The sequence below is a fragment of the Mesoplodon densirostris genome, chromosome 19, assembly GCF_025265405.1.
Source record: "Mesoplodon densirostris isolate mMesDen1 chromosome 19, mMesDen1 primary haplotype, whole genome shotgun sequence".
Classification (NCBI taxonomy): Eukaryota; Metazoa; Chordata; class Mammalia; order Artiodactyla; family Ziphiidae; genus Mesoplodon; species Mesoplodon densirostris.
The window spans coordinates 11,287,055-11,312,807 of NC_082679.1; the positions used below are offsets into that span (position 1 = coordinate 11,287,055).

General features: G+C 38.1%; 1 protein-coding gene across 3 annotated transcripts; it reads left to right on the forward strand.

The window, feature by feature from the left end:
• Nucleotides 1–874: 874 nt before the first annotated feature.
• ZNF404 (zinc finger protein 404) lies at nucleotides 875–22,720 on the forward strand. Of its 3 annotated transcripts, XM_060083988.1 has the most exons (6): nucleotides 944–1,095; nucleotides 1,792–1,869; nucleotides 5,321–5,415; nucleotides 14,959–15,018; nucleotides 16,189–16,315; nucleotides 20,947–22,720. In XM_060083988.1, the coding sequence occupies exons 4-6, from the start codon at nucleotides 14,989–14,991 to the stop codon at nucleotides 22,467–22,469; spliced, it is 1,680 nt and encodes a 559-aa protein (XP_059939971.1). In that variant the 5' UTR covers nucleotides 944–1,095; nucleotides 1,792–1,869; nucleotides 5,321–5,415; nucleotides 14,959–14,988; the 3' UTR covers nucleotides 22,470–22,720. The 3 variants fall into 3 exon arrangements, with proteins under 3 accessions (XP_059939970.1, XP_059939971.1, XP_059939969.1); XM_060083987.1 differs by lacking the exons at nucleotides 944–1,095; nucleotides 5,321–5,415 and adding an exon at nucleotides 875–915; XM_060083986.1 differs by lacking the exon at nucleotides 5,321–5,415.
• The last annotated feature ends 3,033 nt before the right edge of the window (nucleotides 22,721–25,753 follow it).

Here is a 25,753-nt window from a genome sequence, read left to right on the forward strand (position 1 = left end):
TGTTTAGGTATAGTAATAATAATAAATTGAGTTTCTTTGAATTAAACACTTTCTTTGACCAAAAATTAATGTTTATTTCTGATTTTAAAAGACATTTTTGTAGGCCCCTAAAAGTATTGTGGGCCCTAGGCATTTTGCCTTCTGTGTCTAATGGATGAGTCGGCCCTGCTAGTATGTGTCTTCGGCAAAAGTCAGCCATACTCGGCCTTTTATGGACAGAAAGGCAAGTTACTGGGCAGGAGGAATTTCGGGGTGGGGATGGAGGAGTGGGGAGGAAGTGTGTTTAACAAGTTTTATAATACCTCAAAATCTGAAACACAAACCATTTTCACATCCACACTCTACGAAACAAACCAAACAGAAAGAATCCCATACATGGTTACAGACACACAATGGGTTCCACAACATCGTACAGCATGAGAACGCGAACACACCTACACACGCCCAGGCGTTCTTTCTTTAAAACAAATGCATACTTAATGCCAGCTGTGCTCCTGGCGCTACTCCAGGTGATGATGCTACCTGGGCGAAGGGTGAAAAACTAAAGTCCTGTCTTCACAGCTCACACGTAGGTAACCACCGTACCCAAGAGCCCACCACCTACTCTTCCTCCTGCTGCACGCAGGTCTGAGGCTCTGAAGTCCCCAAGCGCCTGCTCGGCCTGCTACAGTCTGGACTCGTATTCCACTCGCCTTTTCCACGTACGCAGGTCGACCTGAAGCCACAGTCCTCCCGAGGTCGGGTCAACCTCCGCCGCGCGCCGAGACACGTCTGCGCCTGCGCACTCAGAACACCGCGCACTCCCGGAGCCAGGACGGTTCCGGATGGACTGCATTTCCCAGAAGCCACCGGGCTCGCATCAGCCTCGGTCCCTGGGTCCTCTTCCGGTGGCCGAGCAGCTGTGGTCCCTACGTGGTGAGTAGATCGTATCCAAAGATAAAAATCGGCGGAAGCTTCCATAGTCTCTCACTGCAGCTGGACTGGAACCCGGGGTGGGGGTGACAGGCGCTCAAGGAAAGGACGCTCGGGGCGCGGACGCGGCTTGTCGGGCCTCGAGTCTCAGGCTCGTGTCTGCGTGAGCAGCAGAGAAGATTTGTATGCCTATTGAGATATTTGTGTGTGTGTGTGTGTGTGTGTGTGTAGGTGTAGACGTGTCTCCGTGACAATGTTTGCGTGTCATTATTTAACTGGGCGATTGTGCTTATTTAACTGCGTGGCTTATGGATGAGCGAGAGTTGTGTGGCCATGTGGGTTGTCACTGGAACTCTTGGCTCTAGACTTCGCTGATTCCTCAGCCCTCTCCCCTCACAGCCACTTGGGGTCTGGCGCAGATAAAGGAGGGAAGCCAGATTCTGAGCTTTAGAATGGAAGAATGGAGGATCCCAGCAAGAAGACACAGACTCGATCATGAGATGAGATTTTCTGAAGCTGGATGCGGCCCCAAGACAGGCATCTGGGAAGACCTGATAAGGTCCCAGGAGTAGGATTCCCTCCTGGGAGGGTCCCCTTAGAAAGTTCCGAGGGGCCAGCTATGTTTCACAACCACAGCATTTCCAAAACTCTGGCCCCAGGAACCTGCTGTGAATTAGACAGATTCCACCCTAGACATCAGTGACGGGGCCTCTCTCATACTGGGAAAGGTCAATGCTGTCCCAGTCTCCTTCCTACTCCCATTTGGTTTTTTGTGGTGGACTGGGTAAAGGGGTATGGTCATGGAGGGAGGGTATTTTGTAAATGAATGTGCTCTCTGAGAAAATCCTGATGTCTCATGATTGCCTTCTCTTTTCCCAGTGCTGCCTGTCTCGGAATAAAAAAAGGATCCTGAGAGAGGAAAGAATTTTTGTTACACAACTAGAAGTTTAAGTTCAGGTGAGTTGGTGTTTCCTCATTACTCATAAAACACACTTTAATTTTAAAGGCATGTAATCCTTCTTTTCCTTCAGCTGAAATGTCCTGACTGGTACTGACATATCTGTAAATCATAGGGCCATGCAGAGGAATCACCCCGTCAGGGTCCCCAAGCCCTTCTCTCCATAATGTATTTAACCTGTGGCCTACTGTTAGCTATTATATTTCTATTTTTGACTAAAAATTAAATTAGTCTATAATGAACATCATTATGCATAGATCTTTATGTCCTATTATAGTCATAACCTAAGGATAAATTTCTGGTTTTGAAATTTGAGTCAAATACCAGATATTTATGCTTGTACTCATTGGAACACAATGACAAGAAGATATAGTTGCTATCCTCAAATGACTTGTTATCCAGTAAAGAAATGAAATCAGTGGACCCAGAGACTGTCATACAGAGTGAAGTAAGTCAGAAAGAGGAAAAACAAGTATCATATATTAATGCATATATGTGGAATCAAGAAAAATGGTACAGATGAACCAGTTTGCAAGGCAGAAATAGAGACACAGATGTAGAGAACAAATGTATGGACGTCAAGGGTGGGGGGAAGGGAGGGTGGGATGAATTGGGAGATTGGGATTGACATATATACACTAATATGTATAAAACAGATAACTAATAAGAACCTGCTGTATAAAAAATAAATAAAATTTAAAAAAAAAAAGAAATGAAATCAGGAGAGGAATAAGTAAGATAGAGGATCTGAAATGCGACTAGAGAAATTCAGGTGACCTGCCTCAGGAGTTGATAGGAAGAGACATCATTTTGTTTATAGCAGCACTGCCAGAATATGACCAAATTATTAGAACTCTGTGAAGAAAAATGGATTTTACACCTTAGCGTTTTTATTCTAGTGTTGTTAAATGCATAGTGACAGTAAATGCGACAAGATGTCTCACCAGCTGTTTGCAGGACATCTTAGGTAGGAGGACAGGTTCAGAAGCAAAATAAATCTATCAATCAGGAATACATAATAGGAAGCAGCATTGAGACTACCATTAATGTATACAAAACATCATAGCCTCCAGTTTACACAGACATACATTTCTATAGACAAACAAATTAGGGTTGGTTCAAGTACTGGGAACTGATGGAAATGAAGTAAAACCATTCAGTAAAAACACAGGAACTGTTTTTAGAACAGCGTTGGTTCTCAAATGTAAGCTGCATCAGAATCACCTGCAGGGCTTGTTCAAATACAGTTTGCTGGGCCCCAGCCTCAGAATTTCTAATTCAGTGGGTCTGGGATGGAGCTGAGAATCTGCATTTCTGATAAGTTCCCAGAGGTAAAATTTTGAGAACCTTTGTTATGGAGTGTACTAGGCTTTATCTTCAGGTTCAGGGATATTAAAAGGGGGGAGGAAGAGGTGAGATTTTTTTCCACCTGTTTGGAGAAGAGGTTGCTCCTTTAAAAAATAAACATATCTGTGTGTGTGTGTGTGTGTGTGTGTGTGTGTGTGTGTGAAATTAAGGAATGGCTATTGTTTAAAATTTTCTGAAATATACATTTAGGAAAAGGAAGAAAACCAGGGCTATGACACACAAATAAGCAATGTTAATAAATAGGTACATACATTTATATATTTTTTCTATTTATTGATGTCTGTCACTTTTTCTATATATATTGATAAGTATATATATTTTTTATAAATATAATCGTATTTTGTATTTGTATGATTTTGTGCATTCGTAACCTAATTTTTTAACAGTGTTATTGAGATGCAATTCACATACCACATCATTCAGCTACTTGAAGTGTACAATTTTATCCATTTAATATATTCACAGGCTCGTGAAACCATCAACCACAGTCAACTTTAGGACATTTTCATCACCCTAAAGAGAAACCCTGTTCCCACCAGCAGTCACTCCCCATTTCCTGCAACCTCCCCAGCCACGGTCAACCATTTTCCTACCTTCTGTCTCTATTAATTTGCCCCTCTGGACACTTTGTAGAGCTAGAATCACACAATATGTGGTCTGTGACCAGCTTCTTTGAGTTACCATAGTGTTTTCACTATGATTCACATAGATTCATCCATGTTGTAGCATGTGTCGGAAGTTTCTTCTTTTTTAAGGCTGAATAATATTCCATTGTATGGATATACCATATTTTATTTATCCATTCATCAGTTGATGGACATTTGAGTTGTTTCTACTTCTTAGCTATTATGAATAATGCTGACAGGAGCATTTGTGTACAGGTTTTTGTGTAGACATATATTTTTGTTTCACTTAGGTATACATTTAGGAGTGGAATTGCTGGGTCACATGGTTTTTGAGGAACTGTCAGATTGTTTTCCAAAATGTCTGTACCATTTTACATTCCCAACAGCCACGTGTGAGGGTTCCAATTTCTCCACATTTTCACCAACACCTGTTATTATCTGTCCTTTTTATTATAGCCATCCTAGTGGGTATGAAGTGGGTCTTGTGGTTTTGATTTGCATTTCCCTGTTGGCTTATGATATTGAGGGTCTTTTCACATACTTACCGGCCACTTGTATGTCTTCTTTGGAGAAACGTCAGTTCAGATTCTTTGCCCACTTTTTAATTGAGCTTTTGGTCTTTGTAACCTAATTTTTTTTACTGACATGATATTTTGAATATTTTCATTCCCTTAACAGTTTCTCAAACTTAGCATTTAATGACTGTTTAATATTTCATTACATGGACACATCGGCTGTTGCTGAGTTTAGAATGCTGAACACGCCTGCTCTCCATGCTGTACCACTTATATATCTTGATCAACTTCATTTCTTCCAATTTCTCAGGTCATATGGGAACTTAGGGCTTTGTCATTTCAGGGTTAGTGATGTTTGGGAATGTGGCAACAGCCTCTACTGATAACTGTACTGTCTCAGAAGAACTTGTATAAGGATGTGATACTGAAAAATCATAGAAGCAGAGTCTTTTTTTTTTTGCGGTACACGGGCCTCTCACTAGTGTGGCCTCTCCCATTGCGGAGCACAGGCTCCGGACGCGCAGGCTCAGCGGCCATGGCTCACGGGCCCAGCAGCTCCGCGGCATGTGGGATCTTCCCGGACCGGGGCATGAACCCGTGTCCCCTCCATTGGCAGGCGGACTCTCAACCACTGTGCCACCAGGGAAGCCCAGAAGCAGAGTCTTTATGATCAAATCTTTAAATTCAAAATATGATCTCTGGGGCTTTTTTCTTCCCTTAATGAGACCCTCTAGGGAGGTTGAAGTGTTTGAATTTCCAAGGGATTTGAGATTTAAATGACTGTTTGACTCTGTTTTCCTTGAGGCATCATCATCCTGGTTCCTTGAATGGCTTTCCTTTGGCCTTTCTTATGCTGGACTTCCCTGCCCCTTCACCATAGGACTGTATCTGGATTTGTTGAGAGCTGCAGCATGCCTAAGTTCCATTTCTTTTATGTGCAGGTTTTTCTGTTTCCAAGCCAGGTGTAATTCCTGAATTGGAACAAGGAGTCCAGGCCTAGTAGGTGGAGAGTGTAGTGACAAGAGGATTTGTCCAGGTGAGTCAGGGGAATCCAGAAAAGGGAAAACTATGGAATATCAAAGTTCATGACTGATGACACAGAACCTTGATATTCCAGTATGAGACAATCAACTCAAAGACTTTAAGCCCTTGGAGGAAAAAAAGGCCTCATCATCATACCCCAAATATCACCATATTCATCTTTTATTTCACCCTCCAATCTCAAAGAGAGTGATTAGCTCTATTATAATTTTTATTATAGAAGTAATACATTCTCATACAGTAATTCAGAAAGTACAGAAAAGCTCAAAATGAAGAGACTACTGTAAACATTTTACTCCAAATTTTTTTATCCATCCCTCAATGCACATGCATATATTCGTACATGTTATTTTACTTGTCATAATAGGGTAACATTTTGAAATATAATGGTTTTACCCATTATCATCAAATAAAGGTCTATCATTTTTTCATGGAAATATATATAATAAAGTATACATATCTTAGCTGTGCATATAGCTTAATGAATCTTTACATTTGAAAACACCACCCAAATCAAGAAATAGAACATTTCTGTCCCCTCTTGGAAGATGTGCTTGCGTCCTGTCCCAGTTAGAACGAACCCTCCCCCACAAGAAGTAAACATTATACTGACTTCTATCACTCAAGAAGAGATTTGCCTGTTCTTGAACTTCATATAAATGGTATCTCTTGTCTCTGCTGCTTTTTGTCCAAAACTGAACTTTTGAGATTCATACGTGTTGTTTTGTGAATCAACCAACCCAAGTGTTGTGTAGTATTCCATTGTATGACCTTACCACAATTTGTTTATTCATTCTTATGATGATGAGTTGTTTCCAGTATTTGACTATTATGAATAAACCTTCTATGAAAATTCTTGTACAAGTCTTTTTGTGGACACATGTTCTTGTTTTTCCTGGGAATATACCTGGGGGTGGAAGTGGTTAGCTTAATTTACACTCCTACTGCAATGTATGCAAGGTCTAATTACTTCTCAAACTGGCCAACACTTGATATTGTCAGTCATTTTAAATTTAACCATTCTGTTGCATGAGTAGGAGTATCTCATTGTGATTTTAATTTGTATTTTTCTGATAAAAAATGTGAGCATCTTTTCATATGATACTGCCCATTTTGACAGACTCTGATGAACTGTCTATTCAAATCTTTTGTCCATTTGTTAGCCTGGCTTTTGTTGCTTTTCCTATTGATTTGTAGGAATTTTAGATATATTTTGAATACAAGTCCTTTGTGTGTGTGTGTGTGTGTGTGTGTGTGTGTGTGTGTGTGTAGAAAGAGAGAGACAGAGACAGACAGAGAAAGGGAATATCTCCTGTTAGCCTGTAACTTCTTATTCACTTTCTTAATGATATCTTATAATGAAGAGATATTCTTAATTTTAACTGAGCTCATTTAGCAATCTTTTTCTTTTATGGCTATTGCATTTTTGTTCTGTTTAAAACATCTTTTCCTGGGGAAGAAGGGACAGATCTTCCTTATGGTAGAATTCCAGTTGTTAAATGTAGAAGGAAAGAGGGACATGGAAAATGGCCATTAGGCAAACACCACAGTAATCGTTGTTTTAGACGAGATCTACTGGTAGATGCTAAAACTAGAGGGTGAAAGTTTGAAGAGAAAAAGGGTTTGCATAGTGTCAAAGGATTCCCCATCACCCACGATATTTATTAACAACAGAGGGAAAGGTAGTACCTTTCTAGTGGGGAAACACATCAGAAAGCAGTTTCACCAAGTGATCAAGGTTAACATCATCAGTGATAAAGTATTGACATCATGAGCCCTTTCATATCATGCAATGAGAAGGACAGAGCATCACTGTGGTACTGCCAAAAATGCAGAGCCTCATTCCAATTGTGAAACATCAGACAAACCAAGTGGGGGGAACGTTTGATAACTTAAATGATTGGTACTCCTCCAAAGTGAAGAGGTCATGAATTAGGTGTGATAGACAGACTTTAGGGTGACCGCCATGATTCCTGCCTGCTGGTGTCTATACCATTGTAAAATCCCCCTCCACTGGAGTGCAAGCAGGACCTGTGACTTGTTTCTAACCAATAGAAAATTGGTGAGGGGATGTCTGTCCTGTAATTAGGTTACTTTATATGGCAAAAGTAATGGGATGTCGCTACTGTGGTTACACTGTGTCACATAAGACTCCATCATAGGGACTTTCCTGGTGGTTCAGTGGTTACGACTCTGCACTTAAACTGCAGGGGACGTGGGTTTGATCCCTGGTCAGGGAACTAAGATCCCATGTGCTGCGAGGCACGGCCAAAAAAAACCAAAAACAAAAAAAGACTCCATCATAGCAGACTGGAGCTAGAGACTCTACTCGTGGGCTTGATGAAGTAAGGCAGTGTTGGACAAGCCCTTGCAAGAAACTGCAGGCAGCCTCTAGGACCTGAGGTCATTCTCCAGCTGACAGCCAGCAAAAAGTTGAGGCCCTCAGTCATCCAGCCGCAAGGGTATGAATTCTGCCAACAATCTGAATGAAATTGAAAGTGGATTCTTCCCCACTTCAGCCTCTGAATAATCAGCCCAGCTGATACCTTGTCTGCAGCTTATAAGACCAGCATGAGGAGACCATTCATCGAAACTGTGTCCAGACTCCAAGTTCACAGAAACTGTGAGATAATAAATGTGTGTTGTTTTAAGCTAAATTTGTGGTAATTTGTTATGGCAGCAATTGAAAACTATTACCATAAGAAAGACTGTGGAGATTGGAAGAGACTGAGGAGAAATAACAGCTCAATGTAGTGTGGGATCATGTATAGGATCCTGGAAAAGAAAAATGACATTAGTGGGAAAAACTGGTGATATTTGAATAAGATATGCCATTTGTAGTACTGTACCAATGTTAGTGTCCTGGTTTTGACCATTGTCCTATGTAAGATGTTCAAATTAGTTTGAGCAGTATATAGGAAACTGTACTACTCTTGCAACTTTTCTCCAAGTCTAAAATAAGTGGAAATAAAAATTAAACCAAAAAAAAGAGAGAAAATTTTGCCTACCCCAAGATCATGAAGATATTTTCCTGTTTCTTCTTACAGAAAATTTATTGCTTTAGCTTTCACATTTAGGCCTATGATCCATCTTGAATTTACATCTGTATATGTGGTGGGATCAGGGTCAAAACCATTTTTTCCACACAGATGGCCAATTGCTCAGGCACCATTTGTTGAAAAGACTATCCTTTCTGCTCTAAGTCAGACTTTTATTGTTAAAAAATATATATATATGTACAGGGCTCTTTCTGGACTGTCTATTCTGTTGGTCTGTTTGTCAATCCTGTGTCAGTCCCGCTGTTTTAATTATAGTAGCTTTATATTATGTCTTGATATCTGGTAATGTACATTCGACAACTTTGTTCTTCAAAATTGCCCTGACTGTTCTGGATTCTTAGCATTTCCATATAATTTTAGAATGATTTTCTTAATGTTCTAAAAAAAAGCTGCTGATATTGTTTAGAGATACATTGAATCAGTAGATCAATTTAGAGAGAATTGGTCATCTTAAAATAGATTCTTCCAATTCATGAACATGAAATATGTTTCCATTTATTTAATTCTTCTTTAACTTCTTTCCTTAATGTTTTGTTGTTTTCAGTCTAAAAGTCTTGCACCTCTTTTGTTAGATTCATTCCAAAGTGTTTTATATTTTTCATGTTTTTTATGAACTGTTGGGATTTTTTAAATCTCATTTTTCAATAGCTTTGCTTTAATATAATTGTTTGTTTTATACTGTGACCTTTTAGTCAACAAACTTTCTAATAAATTCATGTACTCTAATAGTCTGTAGGATTGAAAATTTTTTTCTCTGTACAAAATCATGTTATCTGCAAATAAATATGGATTTACCTCTTTCCTTCCAATCTTCATACCTTTCATTTCACTTTTTTCTTTTATGGTATTGGATAGGTCTTCAAATACAAAGTTAAATGGAAGTGGTAAAAGTGGAGACCCTTGCCTTATTCCTGAACTCAAGACAGTAGTCCATATTTTACCTCTCAGTTTTATTCTGTAGATCCCCTTTATCAAATTAAAGAAGTTCTATTCCTAGTTTGCTGAGAATTTTTATCATGAACTGATGTTGAATATTATCAAATGGTTTTTCTGCATGTAATGAAATGATTGAATGGTTTTTCTCCTTTATTCTTTAAAGTTTGAAGAGTACATTGATTGCTTTTTAAAAATAAAGTGACTTTGCATTTCGAGAATAAATCTCTTGGTCATATATATCACTGGCCTCTCCTTGCTAATATTTAATATACTTGCATCTGTGTTCATGAGAGAGATATATTGTAGTTTTCCTTTCTTGTAATGTCATTGTCAGGTTTTGATATCACAATTATGAGGGCCTCGTGACATGGTCCATTTTTATGTTTTCTAGAAGATATTGAGTTTGATTGGCATTTTTAATTCCTTAAATGTTTGGAGAATTTGCCACTGAAGCCTCTGGGTCTGACATTTTATGGGAAGGTCTTTAATTAATATAGATTTAATTTCTTTAATATATATAACAATATTCAGATTTTCCATTTCTTATATCAGTTTCATTGAATTGTGTTTTCAAGAAATTTTAAAATTTCATCTACATTTTCAAGTTTATTGTCATAGAGTTGTTCATAAAATTCTGTTATCAATTTAATAATGTCTATAATATATGTAGTGATATCTCCTTTTATAGTCCTGATATTGGCAATTTTTTTCTTGAACAGGATAGCTAGAGGTTTATTAATCTTATCTCTTCAATGAAATAGCTTTTGGCTTTATTGATTTTTCCCTGTTATAGATCTGGGTTTTTTATGCCATTTGTTTTAGTATATTTTACTTTCTGTAGGCTTAATTTGCTTTTCCTTTTCTAGCTTCCAAAGGTAGATCATTGGTTTTTAACCATACTACTTTTATAAAACATAAATTTATGTCTGGGTGAAGGGGATCAAAGAGTAATAAGAAAGGAAAATAATAAGTGGGCAATCATTATAAATGCTCATGCTATCTACTGGGAGAAAATAAATTATGGGTTTATTTGGCATTGTAGTAACTTGACAAAGGATTTTCATAATTTCACTACTAATTGATTTACTATGTCAATATGTCTTTAGTACACCTAGTAATTACCAGTGGTGATTAGATAATGAATGGCATTTATCTGCAGCATTTGTAAAAACAAAACAAAAACAAAAAATATATATTTAAAACTAAAAATGTCATTGTAAGCATTGGTTTGACTGCATCTCACAAGCTTTGTTATGGCATACTTTTATTATCATTTAGCCTCAAATATGTTCTAGTTTCCATTATGATTTATTCTTTGACCTGTACTTATTTCAAGTGAATTTTTATATTTGGAAACATTTGAGAAATACCTGTTTTTGAGTTCCAAAATATACATTCTTTGATATTTATCATTTGAAGTTTATAGATACTTGCTTTATGGCCCAGAATATTCTGAAAAATAGGCAAAGAATGTGTAGTCTGTAGTTTGGGAGTATAATGTTCAGTTGGGTCATTTTGGTTATTCCTGTTCAACCTTCTATGGCCTTGTTGATTTTTTTTTTTCTCTTCCTGTTATCAGTTACCAATGGAGGGTATAAAAAATCTCTAAATTTAATTATAAACTTGTCCTTTAATTCTGTTGACTTTTGCTTTTGAAGCTATCTTATTAGGAGTATGAGGAATGTAGGATAACTGTTATATTCTTGTTGAATTGTAGGAAATATCTCTATTACTTATAATACTTCTTGCATTTAAGTCTATTTATCTGTTGTTAATATACCAGTGTGCTTCTAATTACTCTCTAATATACTTTTCTACTCTTACTTTTAACATATCTGTGTCTTTAAAGTATGTTTCTTATAAGCAGTGTAATTTATCCTGTTTTTAATTTAATCTGAAAATCTTAGTTTTTAATTGCAATGTTTAGTCCATTCACATTTTATTACAATTACTGATACAGTTTGGTTTAAATCTGCCATCTTGCTATATGTTTTCTGTTTATCCCATTTATTCTTCATTTCTCTATTCCTCCTTTCCTGCCTTCTTTTGAATTAATCAGGTATTTTTCATTATTCCATTTAATCTCCTCTTTTAGCTTTTTTAGTTGTGCATCTTTGTATAATTCTTTTAGTAGTTACCTGAGCTATTATAGGATGCATCTTTTTTTTAACATCTTTATTGGAATGTAATCGCTTTACAATGTTGTGTTAGTTTCTGTTGTATAACAAAGTGAATCAGCTATATGTATACATATTTCCCCATAGAGGGTGCATCTTTAATACAGTCTTCCTTAAAATAGGGTTTTTAGGGGACTTCCCTGGCGGCCCAGTGGTTAAGACTCTGCACTCGAAATGCAGGGGGCATGGGTTCGATCCCTGATTGGGGAGCTAAGGTCCTGCATGCCGCATGGCACAGCCAAGAAAAAAAAAATGTAGGGTTTTTAACCACATACCAAATAACATAAGAACATTTCAATAGTTTAAATCCATTTATGCTGTTATTGTCATTCCTTCTTCCAGTAATACAATCTTCATAAAGCATTCTAGTTTTGGTTCCTTTAAACAGTCCATTTGCTTAGTCATATTAGTCATATATTTACTTGTCCACAGCTGTTCATTGCTTTTTGGCAAATTCATGCTTCCATCTAGGATTATTTTCCTTTAGCCTGACTGCTGTCCTTTAGTATTTCTTGTATTGTGGGTCTGTTGATCAGAAATTCTCTCAGCTTCTGTTCAAAAAAATCTTTATTTTACCTTCATTTCTGAAAGATATATTCTCCAGCCATAAGATTCAGAGTTGTCAGGGTTTTTTCTTTCAGCACTTTGAAGATACAATTCCATTTTTCAGGCCGCTAATGTTTCTGTTGAGATAAGAACTTTTTTCATTGTTGTTGTTTATTTATAACTGATGTCTTTTTTAAACTACATACTTTCAAGATATGTTTTTCCATTTTGTTTTTCAACAATTTGGCCATGATGTGCCTGGGTTAGAATTTCCTTATTTTATCTGGTTAGGTTTGCTGAGCTTTTTGATTTATGTATCAAGGTATTTCATGAGATTTGGAATGATTTTGTCCATTATTTCTTCAAATCAATTTTCCGTTCTGTTTTCTTTTAGGTGTTCAGTTCCACATTTTGTCTGTTCCTTGTATTTCTCTTACGTTCAGCTCTGTTCTTTCTTTTTCTCCCTGCGTAAGATTATTGTTAATTTGACTTTATGTTAATTAATACCATTTTCTGCTGTTAAATCCATCCAGTACATTAAAAAAATCTTGAGAGTTATATTTTTATAACTATAAAATGTTCATGTGGGTCTCTTTTTTGATTCTACTAAATCTCTATTGATATACTCCATTTTGCATTCCATTTTGTCCATCTTTTCCTCTATTTTCTTTAGCATGTTAATCATAATATCTTCAAGTCCTTGTCTACTAGCTCCATTGTCTGGATCATCTTTGGGTTTATTTCTATTGAGATTTTTCTCTTGATTATCAGTAACTTTCCTGTTTCTTTGCATTTTTCGTAAGTTTTATCATATACTGGCATTGTCGATAATATATTATAGAGACTCTGGATTACGTTATCTTCCTTTAATAAGTCTATGTCAGGGTTTCTCAACCTTAGCACTGCTGATATTTTTGACTAGATAATTCTTAGCTGTGGTGGGGGGCTTTCCTATGCCTTGTAGGATGGTCAGCACCATCCCTGATCTCCACCCACTAGTTATAGTAGCACCCCTCCACACATTTTGACAAACAAATATGTCTCCAGACATTGCCAATTGTGCCCTGGCGGGCAGGATCACCCCCTATTGAGAACCAGTGATCTGCACTGGTTCATTTTCAGTATCTATTTCATTTTCCATTATATGAATGAATACACTTTTTTGAATTAACTACCCATCTAAGTACATTTAGATTTTTCTCCAGCGTTTTTTTTTTTCATTTTCACTAGTGTCTATCATCATATTCCTTTATACATCTCTAGGCACATTTTACAGTTATTTCCTTTAGGTGAAGTCTCAGAAACGGCCTTTCATTGTTAAATTCTTCTTATGCATAATTTTTCGTACATGCCTCAATTGCACTAGGTTTTCACAGGTCTATAGGACAGCATGAGAATGCTCTTTTCCCTACAGCCTTACTAATATGTGGTGTATCATCAACTTTAAAAATCTGACAGTTGAATACCTGTAAAATTGTACCATCTTTGTTGCTTTAAAACATCTCTTTAGTAAATCTTTTGACAGGTGCTGTCTTAATTATTTATGTTCAGGTTTCATATAATGAAACAAAAAATCTGGGTGTCAGAGACAACAGTTCAAAAAAAAAGTTGACTTTATAATTATAGAAATGTGATTGAAAACATCACTTCTACTTATAGTTTGTGATATGGGAAAATACCTTTACTTCTTTGAGCTTTTATTTCCTCATCTGTTGAATTAAGTTAATAAGTACATTTCAGGATTAAATGTTAATGTGTATAGTGCAGCTATCACATAGAAGGTTACAAATATCTATGTATTACTGTATGGCTTTACCAAGTATGAATTCACATCTCCCTTGTGGGTACTGGGTGGCAGTGATTCATGCCAGCAAGCAAAGTGGATCCTGATAGGGAAATCCAGGTTGGTCAGCCCAGAGGACCTTGGAGTCAAGTTCAGGCTTCACATGGGCAGACAGTTTTACAGTGGTCAAGTTTTCCAGGTTGGTCGCTACTCTTTTCTGCCTTTTTAAAATATTTATTTTATTTATTTATTTTTATTTTTGGCTGCGTTGGGTCTTCTTTGCTGCGCGCAGGCTTTCTCTAGTTGCAGTGAGTGAGGGCTACTCTTCATTGCGGTGCACAGGCTTCTCATTGTGGTGGCTTCTCTTGTTGCAGAGCATGGGCTCTAGGCACATGGGCTTCAGTAGTTGTGGCATGTGGGCTCAGTAGTTGTGGCTCGAGGGCTCTAGAGCGCAGGCTCAGTAGTTGTGGCTCACGGGCTTAGTTACTCCACGGCATGTGGGATCTTCCCAAACCAGGGCTCGAATCCATGTCCCCTGCACTGGCCGGTGGATTCTTAACCACTGCACTACCAGGGAAGTCCCTGTTTTCTGCCTTTTGTCTGGCAGAGTCCAGGTCCACTTTGAGGACATGAAGGTTGTTGAAGTTTGTGTTGTATGGCCTGGTCTCAACCCTGGAAGGTAGGGCTGAATTGAGGAGGACCTACTTAGTGTGACTGGACAACCCAAGCTGGGTACATTTGGCATGATCAGAATGAGAAATAGGCCAGAGGGGCGTGTCTGGAGCTGGCTTTGGTTCAAGAGAGCCTCTGCTCTGTATCCACGCTTGTGAGGCTTGTTTCTCAAACACAGGAAAGGGTTTGAGTTTGTCTGGACTCTGTCTCATATCCCCTGACATGTATTTATGTGTTTGGGAGGGCAGAGAGTGGGCAAGGATGGTGAGAAACAGGAATAAAGAAGAAAAAGGAAAGGCTCTCTTACCTTAATTTTGGGAGTTCTGAGCTACATTGGGTCTCAAGCCTTCTTTTTACTCCCTCAGCTCTGGCTTCTCTGGACTCAGCTTCTGAGGATGATTGGCAGTTCTAAAACCATGGGCCAGGTAAGTGGATGTCTCTCCTTCCTGAAATATTACAATTTTTGTGTGTGTGTGTGGTACGCGGACCTTTCACTGTTGTGGCCTCTCCCGTTGCGGAGCACAGGCTCCAGACACGCAGACTCAGCGGCCATGGCTCATGGGCCCAGCCACTCCACGGCATGTGGGATCTTCCCAGACCGGGGCACGAACCCATGTCCCCTGCATCAGCAGGCGGACTCTCAACCACTGCACCACCAGGGAGGCCCAAATATTACAATTTTTAATTCAGATAATATTTTCATTCTTTATCCCAAAACCTCCTTCCTAGGAAAGCTGTGTCTCAGCCTGTTTCACAGTTGCTGCCTTTACAGAGAAGGATGGTGTCCTTCCTATTTGCTCCCTTTTTTCAACCTGATTTTTCAGTTTTTCATCAAATGATTTATTCCTCTTCTATATGTTCAGTCTTCTCTCGAGAGCAGTGTTGGAGCAGTAAAGGGGTGAAGTACCTTGAAGGAAGTATTTTAGCTTCCCTTGTTAGGTTTGTAGTTTCATTGTATAGAAATGGTTGTCCTATTTGACCAGAAGAGGGAGAACTTTCTCCATAGTTTTCCAGGTAGATAAGGGAGAATTTAGTTTCGAATGGTCTCAGTCTCAGTGTGAGATGAGATCTCAGCTTTGAAAAGCTTTTAGGTTTGGGTTGAAATGGGATTGGTGCCTGCCTAGAGAGAGGAGGGGTTCTGGCTAAGGAATCACTAAGAAGTGAATAGGGTTCTGAGGCCCATTTTGTAGGGGAAGAGAGATTGCTTGGCTTGAGTCATTCAGTGTTGTTCTGGATCACCCTACATTAATTAGTGTGTTCTAACTCAAGAACCAGAAGTTCAGTAAGGGATTGTAGAAAGGGAAGATGAGAACCACATCTGGTGGATAATACTGAACTGTGGGGGAGAGGTTAAAGAAAATTTTGAAAATTAAAATTAAAGAAATTTCTTGTGTTCCAACAGGATTCTTCAAGATTGGGTAGGGAATCTACTTCAGATATGCTAATTTATTTATTATTTATCCTCATCTATCCATGTCATGATCTTTAATTTCAGCCTACTTGTTTTTATATATCACCCCCATACTGCAACTCAATATTCCATCTTGAAATTTTTTTTCTACTTTTACAAATAATGCATGAATTTGTCATTTCAGGTGCCATTGACATTCAGTGATGTTGCCATAGACTTCTCTCAGGAGGAGTGGGAATGCCTAAACTCAGATCAGAGGAATTTGTACAGAGATGTGATGTTGGAGAATTATACTAACTTGATATCACTGGGTAAGGACATCTGCCTGAAGTAATGTAGAATCTGCTATCTGGAATATCCACTTTTTCTACTGTATATTTTATGCTCTGTGCCAAGAAACTAGCGAAATTTCTGCTCCATATTCTCAAAGGACTATTTTGGGCTATATTAGATTGAAATAAGCACCTTCATTCAGCACCTAAATCTTTTTTAAAAATTAATTTATTTATTTATGGCTGCATTGGGTCTTCATTGCTGCACGCGGGCTTTCTCTAGTTGTGGCGAGCGGGGGCTACTCTTCGTTGCAGTACACAGACTTCTCATTGCGGTGGCTTCTCTTGTGGAGCATGGGCTCTAGGTGCACAGGCTTCAGTAGTTGTGGCACGCAGGCTCAGTAGTTGTGGCTCGCGGGCTCTAGAGCACAGGCTCAGTAGTTGTGGCGCATGGGCTTAGTTGCTCCGCAGCATGACAGCACCTAAATCTTCTCTGTCCTTCATTTACCTTCCTACCTCCTTCTGATCCATCCTGCAGTTGCTTTTTCTAAATGACCAAAGGATTGAATTCTGGGAATTTTCTGCATAACTACTGGCAAAGGAAACAAATGTCAAATTATGTATATTTTCATAATGTCAATAAATATTCTATTTTAATTGCCAATCCACCTACATGGAGAACAGGTAACATAGAGTCCTGGTTTTCTCTTTATTACAGATGAGCCTTTGTAATTTTTACAGTGGTAGAATGAGTCAAGATCATTATCTTTTTGAGTATTTTCTGTTATAGCAGTGAAAATGTTGGCTTTCAGTGACTTGATAGATTCTACTCAGAACTGTCTTTGTTCAGTTTTTGGACAATACTTGACCGTTCTCTCCTCTCCTCTGGGATTCCAGTTATACCTACATTAGATCTTTTGAGAACTTATCTCTCTAGAAATTCACTTTGATTGTCTTTTATAACTTCCAGTTACCTGTTGCAATTCTTTTATTTACTGTCTTTTTATTACTATTTTTTATGTCTTAATTTATTTATTCTTATTTATTTATTTTATTTTTGCCTGTGTCGGGTCTTAGTTTTGGCATGTGGGATCTTTCATTGCAGCACGCAGGCTCTTCGTTGAGGCGAGCAGCCTTCACTCTAGTTGTGGTGTGTGGGCTCCAGAGTGAGCAGGCTCAGTAGTTGCAGCATGCGGGCTTAGTTGCCCCTCGGCATGTAGGATCTTAGATCCCCGACCAGGGATCAAACCCACGTCCCCTGCATTGGAAGGCAGATTCTTAACCACTGGACCACCAGAGAAGTCCCTGTTTTTTTTAATTTAATTTATTTTATTTTTCTTTTGTTGACTGCGTCGGGTCTTAGTTGCGTGCAGGCTCTTCGTTGTGGCGTGCGGGCTTCTCTCTAGTTGTGGTGTGCAAGTTTTCTCTTCCTAGTTGTGTCACGTGGGCTCCAGGGTGCATGGGCTCTGTAGTTTGCGGCACGTGGGCTCTCTTGTTGAGGCACGTGAGCTCAGTAGTTGTGGTGTGCAGGATTAGTTGCCCCATGGCATGTGGGATCTTAGTTCCCCAACCAGGTATCGAACCCACATCCTCTGCATTGGAAGGCGGATTCTTTACCATTGGACCACCAGGGAAGTCCCTCATCTGTTTTTTAAACACTTCCGTCAATAGTTATTTTGGAATTCTTGTATGCCTTCATTGTTTGGTATCATCTGTGGATCTGTTTCTACTGTTTCTGGTTTTTCCTCTTGTTATTTGTCATATGGTAATGCCTCTCCAAGTTACTAGTAATAGTGATCATGTGCTGGACATTGTGTACAAAAGAACTGAAGAGGTTCTAGATAGTGGTATCTTCCACCAGAGAGAACTTAACATTTTCCTCTCTGGGTCTGATAGAATAGCAGATATTAAGCTGGGTCAGTGCTGGTTTTCAGTTTGGTAATACTCAACTACCTCTTTTTTATCACTGTGCTCAGAATCAGTGAGTTTCTCTAGGGGAAAAGCAGTGGTAGATCTTCAGGGCCAATTCATCACTCCTTTAATGGCTCTTATCTGTTTGGATTTTAAATTTACTCTCCCAATGGATCTTTTATTTCCAGAAGAAATGCTGACAATTAATAAGCTAACCATCCATTTGGTAAGTTAGGAAGAGCACAACAGACTTAAAGAAAGTGGAAGAAAGGAAATAATAAAGGAAAGAACATAAATTAATGAAATAAAAACTGAACATATAAAAGAGCAAGTCAAAACTATAAATTTGGTTATTTCAAAGAATTAAAATTGGTGCAACTCTCTCAACATGAATCTATGTAAGGAAAAAAGGGGGCCTCATTACAAATCCTGAAACCTTGAAAATATGATGCTAATTTTGATAAACATTATGCCAAAAACTGAAAAATTGAATGAAATAAATTATTAGAAAATTTTAATCTACAAAACCAACACTCAAGAAAAAAATAGAAAATATGAAAATTCTCACAAGCACTAAAGAAACTGCATCAGTCATCAAGAGCCTTCCCACAGATTGGAAGATTCAGGCCTGGGTCATTTATCATTAAAGTGCAAAACTTTGAACATGTAAGAATTAGGGGGAAATTTTTCCCATGACCTCTTATATGTGGATTCTGACAAAGGATAAGCTACAGAAAAGTAAGAGATGACTAGAAAATAGCTACTTGAAAATACAGAGTATATTTATAATAGCTCTCTAAATATCCTTGTCTACTAATTCTATTATCTGTGTCACTCCATGCTCTGTTTCTTTTTATTGATTTTTCTCCTAGGAAGGGTTATATTTTCCTACTATTTTGCATGCCTGATAATTTTTTTTTTTCGGTACACGGGCCTCTCACTGTTGTGGCCTCTCCCGTGGCGGAGCACAGGCTCCGGACGTGCAGGCTCAGTGGCCGTGGCTCACGGGCCCAGCCGCTCCGCGGCATGTGGGATCTTCCTGGACTGGGGCACAAACCCGTGTCCCCTGCATCGGCAGGTGGACTCTCAGCCACTGCGCCACCAGGGAAGCCCATGCCTGATAATTTTTGTATTAGGTACCAGACATTGCAACGTTTACTGTGTTATAATGCTGGATTGGGGGACTTTGTTCTGGGATTCAGTAAATGGGACCTGTTGATCCTTTCATGGTTTGCTTTTAAGCTCTGTTAAGCTGGGTCCAGAACAGCTTTTAGTCTAGGGCTAATTTGGCCCCATTACTGAGGCAATAAGGTGTGAGAGATTAGAGTCAGAGTGAGATAGTTGGTAACTGTTGCATAATTTTCAGAGAATAGATCATCATTTTACTCAGTTGCCTTCTCCACTGACCTTGATTTTTATCCTTACTTACCTTGATTTTCATCCAAGTTACCTTTTTTAATTCACTATTTTATTCTACAGTTCACTATTTAATACTTACCTTTTGGTAGAACTTGTTTTTCAGTGGTAGTTGAAAGAAATTTTGAATCCATACTTGAGCTTTAGAGTAAGAAAATAAGTAGTAAAACAAATGAAACAATAAATATGTATGAGAAAAAAGCATCATGAAGACAAAGAATTAGATGTTGGAATATAGAATAAAGGATATGAATTTACTTACAGTTAGCAGAGCCAGCCTTTCTGAGGAAGTAATTTGTAACCTGCAACACCTGGAGATAGTCATTTAGAGAAGCCACCTAAGAGGATTCCTGCAAGGTAAAGCATCCGTGTGAAGCCACAGGCAATGGGAAAAGTTGCAGTATGTTCTAGTAGCTGAAAAGATGCAGTGTGGTCAGATATAGGGAAAAAGATGTCAAGGGCTTGAAATAATTTGTACAAGTAAGACAGAGTCTTCTTATTTATGGTTATGCGCTTAGGTTTCATTCTAAGATAAAGACAGCCATTGAAAAAATTACATAGAGAGCCTTCTGGTAGAGAATATTAAAAATGTAGATGACCAGGACCTACTCACAGGTTCTGATTCACTCAGTCTCAGTGGATATCTAAAGGGTAGTATATACATGAGCTGATCATGCCCTCTTTGAACCATTATTATAAAACTTCTCACTACCCCCCTCCAGATTGGCACACACAGTTTTGAGGACATTAGCCTGTTGTTGTCCCATTTGCCTGGCAAAGCAAATAAAGCTATTCTTTTCTGCTTCACCTCCCTCAAAAAAAAAAAGGGTTGTATATGTAAGAGATTCCTGTGGTAATACTGATCCACAACTAAATATGAGAACTACTGATTTTTCCCTTTGCCTATTCACAAACTTTACATTCTCATGTTAGCTTTAAATTTTTTCTGAGCCCTTCTTGCCTTTAAAAAATTTCATCAGGGCCTCCCTGGTGGCGCAAGTGGTTGAGAGTCCGCCTGCCGATGCAGGGGATACGGGTTCGTGCCCCGGTCTGGGAGGATCCCATATGCCGCGGAGCGGCTGGGCCCGTGAGCCATGGCCGCTGAGCCTGCGCGTCCGGAGCCTGCGTGTCCGGAGCCTGTGCTCCGCAGCAGGGGAGGCCACAACAGTGAGAGGCCCGCATACCGCAAAAAAAAAAAAAAAAAAAAATTTCATCACATTATTTTAGAATTTTATGACCCTTTTACTTCTAATGGAATTTACTTGTCAATTTATTATTACTATTACTATATTTCCCCTTGTACAAGAAAAATAGCATTTGTTTGTTCTCTCATTTTCTTTCAGACATTGATTTCACAAGTGAGAGCAACAAATTATCTTCAGAAAAAAGCAGTTACGAAGTAAATTCATACCATCGGGAGACAATGAATAGAAGTAAAACCTTCAACTTTACGGCGTTTATTTTCAGAAATGACTCACAGAACAGAACTAAATTTGAAAGACAACAGAAACTTAAAATGGGATATTTTAATCAAATGATATTCAGAAAACATATATCCCTTCCTCTACATCAAAGACTTCACATTAAAGACAAGTCATATGAATGTAAGGAATGTAGAAAGGGCTTTAGGAAATACTCACACCTTATGGAACATCTGAGAGACCATAGTGGTGTAAAACCCTATGAATGTAAGGAATGTGGAAAGATCTTTATAGTTCTCCAGCATTTTATTAGACATAAAAAAAATCACACTGATTTGAAACCCTTTGAATGTAATGGATGTGAGAAGACCTTTAGGTTTTATTCACAGCTTATTCAACATCAGATAATTCATACTGGTGTGAAACCCTATGAATGTAAGCAATGTGGGAAGGCCTTTAGACGTCATTCTCACCTTACTGAACATCAGAAAATTCATATTGGTTTGAAACCCTACAAATGTAAGGAATGTGGGGAAACTTTTAGGTTGTACCGACATATGTGTCTCCATCAGAAAATTCATCATGGTGTGAAACCCTATATTTGTAAGGAATGTGGAAGGGCCTTTGGTCATCGTTCAAGTCTCTATCAGCATAAGAAAATTCATTCTGGTGAGAAACCATATAAATGTAAACAATGTGGAAAGGCCTTTGTTCGCAGTTATCTACTTATTGAACATCAGAGAAGTCATACTGGTGAGAAGCCTCATGAATGTAAGGAATGTGGAAAAGCCTTTAGTAGGGGCTCAAGCCTTCTTAAACATAAGAGAATTCATAGTAGCGAGAAACTCTATGATTGTAAGGAATGTGGCAAGGCCTTCTGTAGAGGCTCTCAACTTACACAACATCAGAGAATTCATACTGGCGAGAAGCCCCATGAATGCAAAGAATGTGGGAAGAATTTTAAGCTCCATTCTTACCTTATTCAACATCAGATCATTCACAGTGATTTGAAACCATATGAATGTAAACAATGTGGGAAAGCCTTCAGTCGTGTTGGAGACCTTAAAACACATCAGTCAATTCATGCCGGGGAGAAACCTTATGAATGTAAGGAATGTGGAAAAACCTTTAGACTTAATTCTCAACTAATTTATCATCAGACAATCCATACTGGTTTGAAACCATATATATGTAAAGAATGTAAGAAGGCCTTCCGTTCTATCTCAGGTCTTTCTCAACATAAGAGAATTCATACTGGTGAAAAACCTTATGAATGTAAAGAATGTGGTAAGGCCTTTAATCGTAGCGATCGACTTGCTCAGCATCAGAGAATTCATACTGGTGTGAAGCCACATAAATGTAAGGAATGTGGGAAAGCCTTTACTCGTTGCTATCAACTTACTCAACATCAAAGATTTCACATTGGCAAGAAAGTCTTAATGTAATGAGAGTCAGAAAGCCTTTAGCCATGACACATCCTTTAACATTATCACTATTCTACCACCTAACGATATGGTAAAGATTAAATTATTTAACATAAAATATGATTGTTTGGAAGGGCATCTGGCACAGAGTATTTGCTTACTAAATATTGTATCATTCTTTAATGATAATTACTAGTATTACTATAAATAAATTCATGTGGAAGGAAGACCCTATGAGCATATTTTAAAAATCTATCATCACTCATCCATATTTCATTTCAGATAATTAATTCTGGACAAAATCCCATAGGATGTTTTAAACAAGAAACTTTTATTTAAAGCTCATCCCCCTGAAGATTAATAATGGTAAGAAACCCTATGCTTTTGCTGAATATTGAGAGTAGAGCTGTTGAAAAATTGGAAAGTGGTTTGAAGAAATTTTTTTACAATAATTTCTATAATACAGATAACATACAATCCACCTTCCCTACAATTCATGGAAATTAGAGATTAACAATGGGTAGCCAAAAGACAGATGTTGACTTGGAGGTTTCCTCAAGTATTTGAAAAATGTCAAATTTACATAAAAGGTACAACAATGGTACAATGAAAGTTTATTTACCCTCCACCTATATTTAGTATCTCTCTCATGAAAATGTATATATACAGATTCACATATATCATACATTTTATATATATATATGATATATATAATTTTGCTGTGCTTTCTGAGTGAATGTTTTAGGTATCACTTCACCTCTAAAAAAAATCAACATACAACTCAAAAATACAACTGCTAGATTGAAAGATTATCTTCTACATGACCACTAAGCCATTGTCACCTAAAAAACAACAGTAGACCTATAATGTTCTATAACATTCATCCCATTTACAGACTTCTCCAGTTTTTTTAAAGAATGTCTTTTGAAAGTGCTGGCTTTTTTTAAAAAAGGCTAAAACCAAACTAAGGTCACATATTTTATATGATTATGGCTATTGAGTCTCTTTTGGTCAAACACTTATCCTCTACCTGTTTTGTGACGAACTTTTTGAAGACTCAGGAGAAGTAACCCATACAATTTTGCACATTCTGTATTTGTACTAATTTTTCTCTGAGTGGGCTTAAGTTGTTTCTCTATCCCTCGCATTTATTCTGAGCTGGATGTTATGTCTAGAGACTTGATTAGGTTTCAGATTAAGAATTTTTTTTTTTTTTTTTTTTTGCGGTATGTGGGCCTCTCACTGTTGTGGCCTCCCCCGTTGCGGAGCACAGGCTCCGGACGCGCAGGCTCCGGACGCGCAGGCTCAGCGGCCATGGCTCACGGGCCCAGCCGCTCCGCGGCATATGGGATCCTCCCAGACCGGGGCACGAACCCGTATCCCCTGCATCGGCAGGCGGACTCTCAACCACTTGCGCCACCAGGGAGGCCCCAGATTAAGAATTTTTGACATGATAACATAGATAATATTGTGTACTCAATATTGTAAAATAACAGGTGGCACTTAGTGAAGCTATGTTTGATCTCTTGATTCATGTATTGACCACCAGCTCTCTCCATTGTATCAATACTGGTTTTGGGGGGTTTTTTTGTTTTGTTTTTTGCAATTAAGAAGTAGCCCACAGAAAGTCACATCACCATTCCACTTGGAAATTTAAACAGTCTTTTGTATTTTTAAAGAAATTAAGACCAAAAAAACACCATCATCTTTCATATTTACCCATATATTTACCTTTTCACATGATCTTCATTCCTTCCCAATGATCTAAATTTCTATCTGGTATCATTTCCCTTCAGCTTGAAGTACTTAATTTAGCACTTCTTGGAGTATATGTCTGCTGGTGGTGAATTTTCATTGTTTCTTTTACTGAAATGCTTTGTTCCTGAAGGATTTTTTTTCTTGCTATAGAATCCTGGGTTTTGTTTTATATATTTTTACAAAAGATATTATATCACTGACTGCTGGCCTCTATAGGTTATGAGAAGTCATTTGAATTATTTTTCCTCTGTGTGTAATGTGTCATTTCCCTCTTTGTGCTTTCAAGATTTTCTTATTACCTTTAGTTTTCAGCTGTTTGAGCATGATGTGCCTTGGTATAGTTTTCTTTGTGTTAATCCTTTTTGGGGTTCTCTGAGCCTCTGAAATCTGTACACTCATGCCTTTCACTAAATTTCAGAAAACTTTGGCTATTATATCTTCAGATATTTTTTCTGCCCTTACTTCTCCTTCTGGAGTAAGTTTTCTGCCCTTACTTCTCCTTCTGGAGTAAATTCCAAGTAGTCATATGTTAAATCTTCTGATATTGTCCTACAGGTCACTGGCTCTGTTATTTATCTTCAACCTTTTTTTTTTTCAGTTTTTCAGATTAGATAATTTCTATTGCTCACTGATTCTTTTTTCTGTCCTCTCAATTCTGCTGTTAAGCTTATCTATCAAATGTTTATTTTGAGATATTGCATTTTTCAATTCAGAATTTTTCTTTAGTACTTTTTTTTTTTTTTTTTTTTGTGGTACGCAGGCCTCTCACTGTTGTGACCTCTCCCATTGAGGAGCACAGGCTCCGGATGCGCAGGCTCAGCGGCCGTGGCTCACGGGCCTAGCCGCTCCACGGCATGTGGGATCTTCACAGACCGGGGCACGAACCCGTGTCCCCTGCATTAGCAGGCGGACTCTGAACCACTGCACCACCAGGGAAGCCCTTTAGTACTTTTTTATAGTTTCTGTTTCTTTACTAAGATTTCCTACTTCTTCATTGCCAGCATATTTTTACAGTGCTTTTGATTACAGTGAATTTTTTCTATGTTGATTCATCTAGAAAATATGTAAAATTATTTTTATTAACTTATTAAAAGTTTCAGTTTCAACAAATGTTCCTACCCTTTTAGCTAGGTCACAAGAAAAGCTTTTCCTTTCCTTGGAGTTTCAGGTTTTGTTTGTTCATATGCAGCGTGACATGGTAAGAAAACATAAATCACATTGTCATTTGGGGGGGTTTTGATTATGAAATATTTGGCAAGTATTTTTTTTAAGTCTCAAAGTTCAAAGTATGGTAAATCTTTGTAAAACTCTGTCGTCATTCAATCAATGAGCATTGGCCAAAAACATAAGATAAATAAATTCATTGTTTCCTCTTTCAACAGTTCCATAAAGTAATAATGATTCATAATATTTATGTGTATATTCTAAACCATGATACTTTTCACACTGTGAAGCGAAGCAATTAGGAAGACATTAGTGTCTTGCCTTAAAATTCCAAGGAATCCACATTTTTAGTGTAACATTGTCGGAGCACTATCCATTGTGAT